Below are 13,753 nucleotides of genomic sequence, written 5' to 3' on the forward strand. Positions count from 1 at the left end.
TTTTTTTTTTTTTTTTTTAATTTGGAATCTGATTTTGGGATCTTTCTTTCACCAACCGTCTTAAGGTAAAAAAAGTGTTGTGATCTCATCTTAGATGGGGTCGCCAATAACTCAAATCAATGTACAATAATTAGCATTTAATTAAATAATCCGTTTTCCGCGTGTAATATATATTAATTTGTTACTTGTTAGTGGTAGTATTTAACTAACGTGGATATCCCCTTTTTAATAAAGAGAAATATCTTATATTAGCATCAATCCAAGTTTTTCTTCCAAACATAGCACACCCTCTTAAATATTACAAAAATAGCATTTGTGAATATTAAGATATAATTAAGATATATTAGAAAAATACCAAAATAAATTACGATTTTGTAATCTCTCTACCTTCTTCGTCGTTGTGCGTCATCGTCTCCGGTGGGCTCTCATCATCTCTGGTGGGCTCTCTGACTGCTCCAATCTTGCTTTTGAAATCTCTGATGGCTCCAACATCTCTGGTGAGTTATAATCTGTCGAGTTAGAGATAGAGATCGACAACAATGGTCGTTTCAAGGCCATCAATGTATCTGGATCCGACGATGCTCCTTACAAAATTAACAACAGTGGTGGTTCAATTGGGAATAACACGCAGGAACTTTGTCCACGACTCCATACAAAATCTCGATCCGATCCAATCCGATTACCACTTGTCTCAATTTTGAACCAATTAGTTGGTCTCCCAGCTGCTCACAAGGAGCGATTCTTTTTCAAAAACTTTGTGGCTACGGTGAGATTTATCCACTGGATTCAGAAGTTAGAGTTTGTGATGAGTCTAAAACAAGGGATGTTGCGACGCGATTGAGTTGAGGGAAGGTGATGAGTCTAAAACGACACTTTTTCTGGTCGTCGTTTTGATGATAGGCTAGAATGATGATTTTGCTTGGTTTTGAGGGACAATGGTGATTAGTTTTTAAAATGTCAATGTGTTTTGATTTCAGTACGATGAGTGCATTAAGGATTGTGAAAAGGCAGTGGAAAGGGGTAGAGAGCTTAGTTCAGATTACAAGATGGTACCTAAAGCTTTGACTAGGAAAGGGACTGCTTTGACCAAGATGGTGAATTGCTCGAAAGATTATGAACCTGCAATTGAAGCTTTTCAGAAAGCTCTTACAGAGCATCGAAACTCTGATACATTGGAGAGACTGAACAAGGCAGAACGAGCGAAGAAAGAGTGGGAGCAGAGAGAGTATTTCGATCCCAAGATTGGGAATGAAGAGTGTGAAAAAGGTGCTTGATTTTTGCAGGTTTAAGATTCGAATCATGGTAGTTGCCAAAGAGCTCAGCTTTTTATTTTTTTTATGAAAGCCATCATGAATTTAAAGGATCATTCCTAAACATCATCACTCAATCCTTCATGAATAATTTTTGAATCTTTTTTTTTTTTTGTGGTGCCTTAATGTATCATAGATTACTCCACTATGATGAGTTTTATGCATTAATTGTTTTTCAAACATTATGAGGTTTATACAGGAAACATCTTTAAAGATGTAATTTAAAGATGTAATCTCATATAATATTTCAATAATTTTTTTATGAAAACGATCCTGAATTGCAAGGAGTCATTCCTGAATATTGTTGTCTCTTTCCTAAATTTTAAATAAATGTATTTCTAAATGATTTTTTTTTGTTTTGCTTCAATGTGTCAAATATTAGTAGATTACTCCATTAGTAAGTGGTAATAACTTTTTTTTATGCACATCTTGATGTTAGAAAATCCAAAAAAAATTATGAAGGTCGTCTTGAAGTTCAAGTAAGCCTTCCTCAATTTCATAGAATCTTTCTTGAATTTCATAGAATTATTCCCAAATTTTTATAGAATCGTTCTTGAAGTTCAATCACTGCTAAAACTAAGTGCTAACACATAAACATATGACATAGTCATGACGCATAAACACAAAAGTACAAAAACAATCCAAAAATGTTTCACAAGCATCATACATGTCTAAAAAGAGATAAAGTAAAACTGGATAAAGGAATATAATCCTATGAAATGTCAACACACTCTCTTTAAATATATCCAAATCACACTTGCATCTTGTTTCGTATGTAGCTTGGAGAAATCTTCAATCCTAGTTTTTGCAATAAAATTGAAATCTAGAAATATGTTTGAGGAAAGTCTTCCTGAATTCTCAACTGTGCTTCCTGAATTTTAAAAATACGAACAAACCTTTTATTTTCTTGAATTCTCAACAATCCTTCCTGCAAATTCATCAATGTGGACATCCGTATAAGCTTATATCTCACAATCTTAGTCCCAAATCTAGCAATTTGAAACCTTACAAGAAAAACCAGAGTACCAATCAGAGAAAAGCATGCAAAAGAAATAACAGTTTGTAAATTAGCTCTTCTCAGCATAGAGAGAGAGAGAGAGAGAGAGAGAGAGAGAGAGAGAGAGAGAGAGAGAGAGAGAGAGAGAGAGAGAGACCGAACTGGAGATGCAGAGACCAGAGTAAAGCAGGAACGTTAGAGGAGAAGCCAATCCAAAATCGACGAGAGACGCCAACTTGAGAGCTACCAACCACGCCACTATATCAATTCACAACCTCATAATTTTCGAGTTGCGATCAAACAACAAAAAGCACCAAACAAAAAGAAAATATATGGACATCTACCACCACCATTGTGAGTCTCCGCCATATTTTTGACCCAATCTCGAATCTCAAGGAGGATGAAAATTTTATATTTGTAATCGTCGATGAGATAAAAAGATAATTATATTTAATGATTAGATTTCCCAGAATTAAAGATTTATAATTTTGTGCTAGTTTTGGAACATTCAAGAGTGTGTGCTAATATTGGAAGAAAAACTTAAAATTGTGCTATTTATGAGAATCTCTCTTTAATAAAAGGGAAGTACACAATATAGTTTTTGTAGACTTTATATTTTTAATAAATGGTTACAAATGGGTTATAGATAGATTATAGATTAATTCATATCCTTTATACTATAAAGTACAAGTCACTCAACCAATAATTCTTTGACACATCAGTAAAAAAATTATTTTTACAAACTATCATAATAAAAAAAGATCGTGGAGAAAAAAAAAAGCAAAATTACATAATTGAAACAAATTCCTAAAATCCAGTTAACGTGAAAACAAATTATTTTCTAAAAAAAAAAAGTAAAATCGTGGTAAAGAAAGAAAAACAAAACAAATTATATAATTATTCAACTAAATATAAATTAGTTGATCAATTAAATACTGACATGTGGGCAAGTTTATCAAAATTAAACAGAAAGTTAATTAAGAAAAACAAAGTTAATTGATAAAAAAAGTGTCAGTTTTCCTTTTACTACTACGTTTTATGGTGGAAAGAAAACCATTCTTACTATCTTTTTTTAATCTCTCTTCTTCTCCAATATCAGTTCTGAGTTCTCTATTCCATTTTTTTATTTCTTCATTGATCCTTTTCCAATTATCACTAAAAACTAGAGAGAAAAGCCATTTTTAAGAAAGTCAGAGGAAGTTAAGATATTCATTTTTGAGGCGTTTGTGAAAGTAGAACATCAATTCCAAAGATTTACTGCCAAATGATTTTTTATTTACACCATGTTTTGGGTAAGGAACATTTTTTTTTTGTAGTGGAGGTAAAATTGTTTTCATGTTACAACCAAATAAAAAGTAAATTTTATATCTTCTTATCTCTAATTTATCTTCTCTACCTTAATAGCATAATTACTAAGTCAACAATTTATGGCATCTTTAAGATTTTTCTTTTGCTATCACTAATCTTTGTGTACTATAACTCTATTTGTGACATATTATAAAATTAGTTAACGTGTGCCATGTAATTGTAATTTGGGTTTGTTAACCATTAAAATAAAAATTTCCTACATTTGTTTATTTTTGTAAAATTTGTAATGCAATTAAGATAATATGATATAATTTTGGTGCATAGCACCGGGTATAATACGAGTATTATGTAAATCGGTTACACCTAAATATTAGGGATATTCCAAATTGATAATTGATATATTAATGGTAACAAATAAAATCATGGATATTCCAAATTGTATTTTCGGAAGATTTTAATTAGTCCTATATCACGTTGTTTCCAAAGATTTTTAAACACGATATTACAAATTTATTTTTCACAGATTTTATCAATAGACCACAATGTTAACCAAAGATAAATTACGAAATTGATAGATTGATTGGTTACAACTTAAATATTGGGTTACAAGATTGATTACGAAATAAAATCTAACCATTGTTATAGCACGATTACTTATCTAGAATCATTAACAATATAAACTTACAAAATATGTGTCTTTTTTCAAGCCTTCATATTTAGTATATGATTTTATTGCATAATGTTTTATCTAAAATTTTTTTTTAAAAACAATCACATAAATTATATTTTATATAAAAATTAAAATATAAATAAAATGAATTTCAACCCGTGCTCTAGCACGGGTCTTAATCTAGTTAAAACTACTATATTGCTAAAAAATTAGTATGTTCCTACCAAAAAAAATTAGTGCATATCCCCTCCGTTTCACAAAAAGTGTCATTTTGACACAATGCACACAAATTAAGAAAAATAGAATTGTATCTGTTTACCCCTATTTAATAAGTGACTAATGGTTTAAATTCAATGAAAATGAACTTTGGGATAAAAGGTAAATTAGAAAATTTAGTATAAAAATTACAGTGGAATTGTAAAGTGACAGTTTTTATGAAACAAGAAAAAATCTCCAAAATGACACTCTTTGTGAAACACAGAGAGTATGTTATACGATAGCTTCATTTCTAGTGTTTTCTTAAAAAGAAAATTATGTTAAAAAGAAAAGAATGCTAAATACATGAAGCAATCAACTTTCTATAATAAGCAGTCACCTTATAGATTCATTATAGAATTTTGCTGATGTTGGAACTCTCCAAGAGTTAGATACAAAGTTAGAGAACTATATTCAGTATATTTTTTTTGATAAAGGATGACTAATGGAAGGGAAATCCCTCGATAAAAATCCCGAATTAGATCTCAAAGTGACGGGTTAGTGTGAGTTTATTATCAATGCGGTAAATAAAAATGAGATCAACAGAGTTCTTTTTGTTGTTGTATATCTGACTTTCACTTGATGTGCTTTGCTTGATGGAGGTAGACTATGGAAGGTGAGCCCAAAATTAAGCTCCTGTGATCCATTTCGTGCAACTTGTCAAAACGGTGTCCAACGTGATATGGTTAGAATTACATGTAATGGCAGCAGAAAATTACTATACTGTATATATACGCCCCAGCAACAACTTGTAACATGTGATGTTTAACCGCTTTATATCCAATAAAACTAGGGGGTCGACATTTAAACCTAACAAACCGACCAAATTATCCCAAACCGATTAAACATAAATTCATGCATCAACCCATATCAATAACCCAAATAAATCTACTTGTGTGTTAATGGAATGTGAAAAAGTATATTATGGATTGAAACATATTACCATTGTACATAACATAGTCTTTACACTTACACATCTGTAAAACCATATTATTTTCAAGGGTCGAAAATTCGTGATGCTTTGTCCAAAAAAAAACCTGTTATTCCGCGGGTTAAAATTCATACTTTCAATGCATGCTTTGGTGGCTCACATTGAAAGACACTAAAGACATTGATTTTGAAGGATGAAGCCACAAGTTAGAGAAGAAGAAACGAAAAGACAAAAAGGCTTTCGTAATCAGTGCACCTCCTTTTTGGCTTTTTTCAACCAAATAGTTAAAAGAGTCAAACAAAACATTGAACAAGCTGAATTCAGATACCACAAGTGGTGCCATTGGTCACAGAGGTGATGTAAGCGAATCTATGTGTCCCAAAACATTATTCGTATAGTCAGCGAGCCCGTGATCAAACAAGAACCCGTGTACATATATGTATGTATGTATGTATGTATGTATTTTAACATTTCTTGCATTCACTTTTTCACTTCAAGAGATTAAAGAAAACAAAGAGCAATGATTGGTTTCTAGATAAGATGTCACAGTTTTCAATTTTTCATCCCATTGGTTTTGCCAATTTCCAAGAGACGTTAAAAAGTTAAAACAACAGAGATATTCTCAATAAACACTGTAACATATACATTTTTTTTGGGGTCAGTTTCTGTTTAAAACTCTCTTGTGCTATAATTTGGACTCTGATCTTACATTACATTACACAATATTCAATGTGTACCTCAAATATTTACACACACATTCACGTGCGTCATAATTATGGTAAAGAGAAGAAAAGGACCAATCTTGTGTAGTTGAACGAAAAGGATATGATTCAGATTTTGCACCTACCAAAATACACACGTGAACCTCCCAATTGGGTCTTACTTCTTCTGCATCTGAATCATTTTTTCTTCACTATATGCCAAGCTTTAACATTTTCACACACATCCCCATCAATCATCATTACATATAGTTTTGAATAAACATGAGAGAGACAGAGAAAGAAAAAAAAGAAACATTTGAAAGAAAACAGATGAGAAAAATTCACTAGGCATCTGAGATTAGTAGTACAAATGGTGTGAGGTTTCAGGTCGGTCCCTAAGCTACTTTCAAACTTGTTCTCTAACCACATTATTACTTAAGATTACATGATTTTTCGATGTTCGGTTAGTCTGTTAATTCCATCACATTCTTACTTCACACCATATCTTTTGGAGCTGCTTCCTCTTCAACTTCATGGAGTGACTTGTACCCATTCGTAGCGTCCGCTGAGGGGGACATCATTCACAATGTCGAAGTTGTACCTGAACTTTTTCAAAAACAAATGAGTGTTCATTCTCATCCTAATGACACACAACAAAATAAAGAACAAGCTTACTTCTCAATGAATAGCCTCTGTTGTTGCTGCTCTGCAAAAGCAAAGAACTCCTCCAGTTCACTAGTGGTTGGTATCGTGCTATCCCGGTCCCTTGTGTACTCTTTGGTTGGTGTGCGCATCGACCTTGTGCTAGACCCTGGTGTAACCATGATCTCATGATCCTCAACAAAGTTACAAGGCGCGCTCTCCCTTGTGCTGCAGAAAAAAAGAATCAGATAAGTAACTTCAATAACATTATCACCACAAAAGACACACAATGGAATCAAGAGTTGAACCAAAGCTAAACATTCAGAAGATAAAAAGAGGCTTGATTTAAGAAAACAACAAAAAAAGGTAGAGACTTTCTGAGTAATATGGTCCCATCAGATATTGCTATTGCAATAAATAACAAAGAGAAGGCAAAAAAAAAAAAAAAAAAAACCCATTGTCAACTAGCGAGGGACAATAGCCCCAAAAAAAACAGAGTATCCTACAAAAGTATTCCCCAAGTATGCAAAAAACACTAGGCCCCATGAACATGACACCACAGTACTTGAATTACACTTATGAGGAAAGTCTCAATTCTCATATGATCTTACATATTAAAAGCTTATGACCCTTTATACAACAACCCACTTTTTATAAAAAACGAAAACCATGTTTTAAACAAAGAAGTAAATCTCAGAATCATATCACTTCCAATGCCATTAGCCCATTAACAAAAGGTCTATTAACCTAATGAAATGCACAAAACAGGGTACAAAAATGTTATAAAGACGATAACTTTGTTAACATTGATAACCCTCTGCAATGAGGTACAACATGGGACAGACAACAATAACTCTAAAATATAAAATCAACCACCAAAAGAGACTCATACGGATGAAGCAGTAATAGCAAATAACCAGTACATCACAAGAGAGTAACCAAAACCAAACCAATTAGGGTAACATAAAAGACCTATTTCTTTCCGTTGTACTAAGCAAACACCATTGATTTGAAGCAAACAACAAAAGCTTCAGAGAAAGCTTTCTCATTTGAGCAAAAGTCCTATGTAAGACTTAAACTAAAATTAAGACAGAACACACAAAATCGAATTGGTAAGAAGATAAAATTAGGGCACCAACAAAAAAAACGAACGAACCTGTGTCTAGATTCAAAATCGAGGCTGTTATCTCCAGAGACTTGGGCACTCGCGGAATTATCAAAACATTCATCTCCATTACAGGTCTGAGCTACAGGAACCGAGTCAACCGAGTTAACAGAGTCAACGCGAGGCTCTTTGATTCCCGATTTACGAACTCTCGGTCTCGGAGGCTGCTGTCTCGGTTCAATCAGCGAAGAGGGTTTCTCGAGACGGCGGCTACGGAGCTGAAGGTAACAAGAAGAGTCGTCTGGTAGAGCTGAATCGGAAGCGGAGGAGTTGAGCCGCTTCAAAGCTAGGGTTTTGGCGGCCCTGGTTCGAACACCCATAGAAGTAGGCTCGGTGACCTCCATGACGCCAATTTTGCCGGTAGTTTTGGATTTTTTCATGTATTTCCCCATTTTTGGATTGGGAAAGCTTGAAAGCGGAAAGAGAAAATTGGGAGGGAAAAGCTTCGAGGAAGGAGAAGAAGAGGGAAAGTGAGAAAAATGGGAAAAAAAAGCTTTTCGAGTTTTTTTGTGTTGTGTGTCGTGTGTGGGGTTAAAAAAATAAATAAAAAGCAAAGGAGGAAATAAAATTTATAATTTTCAAATAAATATAAAAATTATTATTTTTTTAAAGGAAATTATCTAGAATATTGCATAAAAGTAGGTTTATTACTAGACTAACACATTTAGATTTCTGTGTTACTAGAATAACACATAAAAGTTTGCAAATTATTTCTATATCTGAGTTGTGTGTTTTATTACGATTTATGCCATTCTCTTTTAAAACGAAGATCGTAAAAGGGGAAAATAAAAAGATCATAAACCTAAGTCGATCTCTTGAATCTTTGTGTTGTTTGTCTTACGATTGTTGGGTTGAGATCAGCTATTTTTAGATAGCTTGCGGCGTGAAAAGAATCTGTGTGGAGGACGTTTGGCTGGAGGACCACTGACGGCGAGTTGACGGCGAGGTGGTTTGAAGTAGAGGAGGAGGGAAATAAAGCGATTTGCTCAGAGGTAAATTTCTATATCGTGGTTTAGTCTCTATTGCTTACGGTTTTCTTATACCCGAGTATTACATAATAGGCCTTGTATATTGTATGTTAGTTTTCTGTATGTTGTTGAGCTCTGTTTTTCGGAAGATATTTGTGTGACTTCATGTTGCTTCGTTGCTAATCTAAGCAACAAATGTTTTGTGATATTGAATTAATAACTAAACTAAAGCTTCTGTCGTAGATATGGGGTCAAGCAAGAGGTATCCAAGTAGGTTGTATGGGGTTGGTAATTTTCCACTGCCGATGAGAAGCATGCACCACGATTGTAGTTTGTCCAATCTTGGTGGTTTGAAAGGCTTTGTTGGTGATGAGGTGTATGACAAAATAAGAAAGAATTCGCAGCTGGGAGTTCTATTGGATCTAGCCGAATCTGACTACCTGTTTTGTGGGAAGACCATCCATTATCTATTGTCCAATCAATTGGCAATAAACATTCCTTCGGAGGTATGGTTTTTGGTTGGAGGAAAGCCGCTGAGGTTCTCTCTATATGAATATGAAGAAATTAGTGGTTTGAATTGTGAGAAGATTGATGAAACAGAGTTTGAAGTCGATCATACACCTTTATGGGCGGCTTTAAAGGTGAAAGCTTTTAATGGACCCAACTGGGAGGAGCTAGTTGAGGGTTTGAGAAGCTGCCGTGGGTGGTCTGATGAAATGAAGACGCAGATAGCTCGGTTGTATCTTGTTCATGTTGGAGTGCTTGGTTTATCAAGGAACAGTCGGATTCCTCTGGAATACGCTAAAAGGGCGTTGAATGAAGAAGCATTTGAGAGTTTTCAATGGGGTAGGGTTGGATTCAAGAGTTTAGTTGATTCCATCAAAGTCCTTGGGTTACCTAACAATGCTTATACCCTCCATGGATGTGTCCATGTATTGCTGATATGGGCATTTGAGAGCGTGAAGGTGCTGGGGGCTAGCTACGGGAATGTAAGAGAAGGTGTAGATTTGCCTCTGTTAAGGTGGAGAGGAGGGAGGCCAAGGAAGGATATCGAAGCCTTCATATCCGGGAGCAAACTCCTTAATAATGGGGAGGTATGCCTTCAATTTACGTATACATTATTTGTCTGCATTTTTTCTTTGTGATAGATTATTAAAAGTTATGGTATCTGAAATGCAGCTTCAGGTGAAGCATTTAGTACCTAAACCTTTGGAGTTCATATATCCAGATTGGCCAGGACAGTATTGTGTGTATGGTGTAGGAGAAGGTTTGAAGAAGAAACTGGATAATCTGCTGTTAGACGTGATCAATGGCGAAGTGGATGAAAGAGAATGGGATTGTGTAAAAAAAAGGAAGGGGGAACATACGAAGAAGAGGGAGAGGAGGCAACATGTTGCAGGGGTAAGTGACGATGATTTCCTTGAAACAGCCCCAACCAGCATCCGTAATGTCCCCAATAATGCGAAGGAGCAGAAAGAAAGTGTTGGGGACAAATGTTCAGCAGAGAAGGCGTCTGGAGATAATTATTCAGGTGTGCAGGGTGAAGATGGTAGTGGAAGGTTATTTACTATGGTTGAAACACTAGGGGCGAAAATGGATAATATTCAGATATCGTTTTCTAGAGCAATAGCGGAAGTTGTGTTCAAACTTCAAGGTATGGAGAGTAGGATGGGTAACTTTGAGAGTGACGTTCAACTATTGAAGAAAGTTGTTATCAACACAACGGATGGAGGAGCGCATACGCAAGGACCTCTTACATTAAGAAATGACGAACAAAAAATAGAGGAGGTATGATCTGCGTACCGTATTGATAAAATTGTTATTATATATCTATTGTTCAGTATGAAGTCTTTGTATTTATCTATTCGAGGAAACAATATCAATTTCAGTTTTGTGAAGTTGTATAATTTTGTAATTATTTTGATATATGATTTTTTTCGTACACACAATTTAGCAATTTGTATACTTTGTCTCTAGTTTAACAGCGTCATATTATATTTCAAATGTCTTGTATATAACGTCAAATACATGTCTTTTGTTTCAAGTCATGGCTATATCAGATAAAGCATTCGGACAAGGATGGTTATAAAGTTGCTAGTTGTGTTAGGAATCCGTTAGCCATTAAGGATAAGGTCATGTGGTCTGGGAGTATTAAAATCGAACCAGAGGACAGTGTAGAGCGAATTCCAAAGCAGATGGTAGACAGTGTACAGCGTGTCAAAAGAGTACAGAGTTGGGAGACAGAGGAAGGCGATAAAAGAGCAAAGTATAATGACAAAGTTGATGGAGCAGGTGCTCAACCCGTTCCTATTAATGTTATCCATCCGGTAAGTGGTGGTAACCCTGGCTCGTCGGATCGAAAGTGCGAATCTGTTGTGGATTTAACCAAGGGGACCAGCAGTCCTGCATCGTCTCATACAGTGAAAGATAAGGAGAAAGCCAGGTATTTTGCATATTTGTTACAAAAGGTGTTTCCTCCATCAAGAGAGCTTGATCTTCTATTAGTAGATCCAGTGGGCACCAACATAGGGTTAAACCCTAATGACGAATCAATGCGAGCTGCATTAATGACCCGACGTGAAAGCCACATTGTAGTCCTATCTCCCGCAGTGTACGATCCTTTTAGTGAGGCAAGTCCTGAGAAAATTGCAAAGCTGATGTCCTTCCTAACTGATGATTTGTAAGTCTTCATTTAGAGTTGTATATAATTAGTGTCTATATTCGGATTTGAGGACTACGATCTATAACTGATTTGTTAATTTTGGTATTCAGGGCTAAAGTACCTTGCACTGGAAATGCCGAATTTTATTTTCGCCTCCTGACCCCTAAACAATTGTGGCCAACTACAACATTCGGCTGGTTATGGGATGCGGTAAGCTTCGTAGCATAACATTTGACGCAGTTAACTATGGTATACTAATGCCTGATAGATGTCACTCGTGTTGCAGCACATGGTTACATGTATGCATATGTTCCGTATTAGGGGGACGCAAACGCCATCCCCATATAAAACAGATCGTATTGCTTTTCTCGATCCTTTGTTTGTTAGTATGTGGGCATTCGAATTCCCTAAAATGGAAGCCTCTAATCAATGGGTTTTTGGAGAAGGTTATTTTGAGACGTACGTGGGAAGGCTGCCAAAATACGGAATGACAAACAAGGTGTGGGTTGACGATGTAGACACCCTGCTCTTCCCATACAACCTCGATAACAACCATTGGGTAGCCATCGAAGCTGACTTAGTCCAGCGGAGGCTAAGAGTTTACGATAGCATAAACAGCGGTAGAACCGACGAGAGTCTACAAAAGAAGTGCAAACCGTTCGCAAAAATGATCCCACGCTTGATACAAGCATATAACCGGAGGTACAAAGATGAGCATATCGGGGCGGCGGCATTTAGTTACTACCGGGTGAAAACACTCCCACAGAACTATCAACAAGGTGACTGTGGTGTGTACACGTTGAAGTGCTTAGAGTGTATAGCTCTTGGAGTAAATTACACAGGCCTATGTGATGCGGCCATGCCTTCTATTAGGATGAAACTTGCTGCAGACGTGTTTGATGAGGTCCCAGACCGAGACTGCTTTCTCCAACTAGATGCTACGTCGGAGACAGTAGATTATCCGGAAGCTGAGTTCAACTCGGGATCAAAAAGTTGAAGAGGTTCCATGTACATTACCGGAGCAGTATGATTTTGCAAAATTGAAGATTGGTTTTACGCGTGTTGCTAATAGAAGATGCGTGTTTGGTCATTTTTTTGGTAACATGTGGGATTTGAGGATGTCGTTCTTAGATTTTCCGAGGTCTGGTCACTCACATAGCTCCTATCGGTTGATTGTAAACCCTCTTCAGGTGTAGTGTTTTTTGTATATTGGAGGGTCTAGATATGTATCATTATGACGTCTTTCTAACCAGTATTAGTATATGTTAGGCCTTTATCAGATGTGTACGTACCATCAGCTAAGTAACGGCCTTATTATGGTCTGTGTACACACGTACGTATATTCATATGTGTACGTACCATCAACTAAGTAACGGCCTTATTATGGTCTGTGTACACACGTACGTATATTTATGGTCTGTGTACACACGTACGTATATTCATCAGTGTACGTACAATCGATTTTCTAACGTTATAGACTTGATTTTTAGGTCCATGGTTGGTGCTTAGTTTCTATCCATTTTGAGCACACTAACTTGTCCCTACTGGCAATCCTATGATATGATGAGCGTGATGTGATTAAATTGTATTCAAATTCAGCGAACCATAATCATCCTAACAGACTGTTACGGATCATATGGACCACCTGCGTGAATGTAATAAGTACAACCAGGAAGAATGTTTATTCGCTACTTAATTTATCGGACCAATACAGCCTTCGTAGACGTCCATCGCGAACTTCTTTCGGAAATTGTCAATATTGTTGTCGGTGATCTTCAAGCAATCAGTCATCGGTTTGCCCATGCTCAACAGTTCTAAAAACTTCATAGTAAAAGGTCCACAATCTCCCGTCCTCAAGTTTTGTCCTACTTGGCTAACCCTTTCAGCGGTAAATGGATCGAGAGGGTAATTGACATCGATAACCCTCTGAAGTAGGTACGGTATCATCTCACACACCGGCTTGATCCGGGACATTGCAAGAGTTTCTCTGGAGGAGGTCATCAAAGGATCGTAAATGGAAACATGTCTCTTTATAAGATTTATGCCCACTCCTACCCAATGCTTAGATTTCCAGTTCATTGGAGCATATATAACGTCGACATCTGTAACCCACTTCAACCTTGGTTCGTGGTGCATCCTTTCCC

The 13,753-nt window shown here is 36.0% G+C and overlaps 2 protein-coding genes across 2 annotated transcripts; one reads left to right on the forward strand and one right to left on the reverse strand.

The window, feature by feature from the left end:
• On the reverse strand, positions 6,363-8,466 carry LOC104723093 (cyclin-dependent kinase inhibitor 3-like). The gene is made up of 3 exons (XM_010441392.2): positions 7,971-8,466; positions 6,848-7,042; positions 6,363-6,773 (listed from the first exon to the last, which is right to left on the reverse strand). Exons 1-3 carry the CDS (start codon positions 8,369-8,371, stop codon positions 6,704-6,706), a joined length of 666 nt encoding a protein of 221 aa, XP_010439694.1. The 5' UTR covers positions 8,372-8,466; the 3' UTR covers positions 6,363-6,703.
• On the forward strand, positions 8,804-11,489 carry LOC104751261. Its single transcript, XM_010473181.1, has 5 exons — positions 8,804-8,971; positions 9,191-10,041; positions 10,127-10,735; positions 11,008-11,390; positions 11,477-11,489. Exons 2-5 carry the CDS (start codon positions 9,193-9,195, stop codon positions 11,487-11,489), a joined length of 1,854 nt encoding a protein of 617 aa, XP_010471483.1. The 5' UTR covers positions 8,804-8,971; positions 9,191-9,192.

The sequence above is a fragment of the Camelina sativa genome, chromosome 2 (assembly GCF_000633955.1).
Source record: "Camelina sativa cultivar DH55 chromosome 2, Cs, whole genome shotgun sequence".
In the NCBI taxonomy this organism is placed as follows: Eukaryota; Viridiplantae; Streptophyta; class Magnoliopsida; order Brassicales; family Brassicaceae; genus Camelina; species Camelina sativa.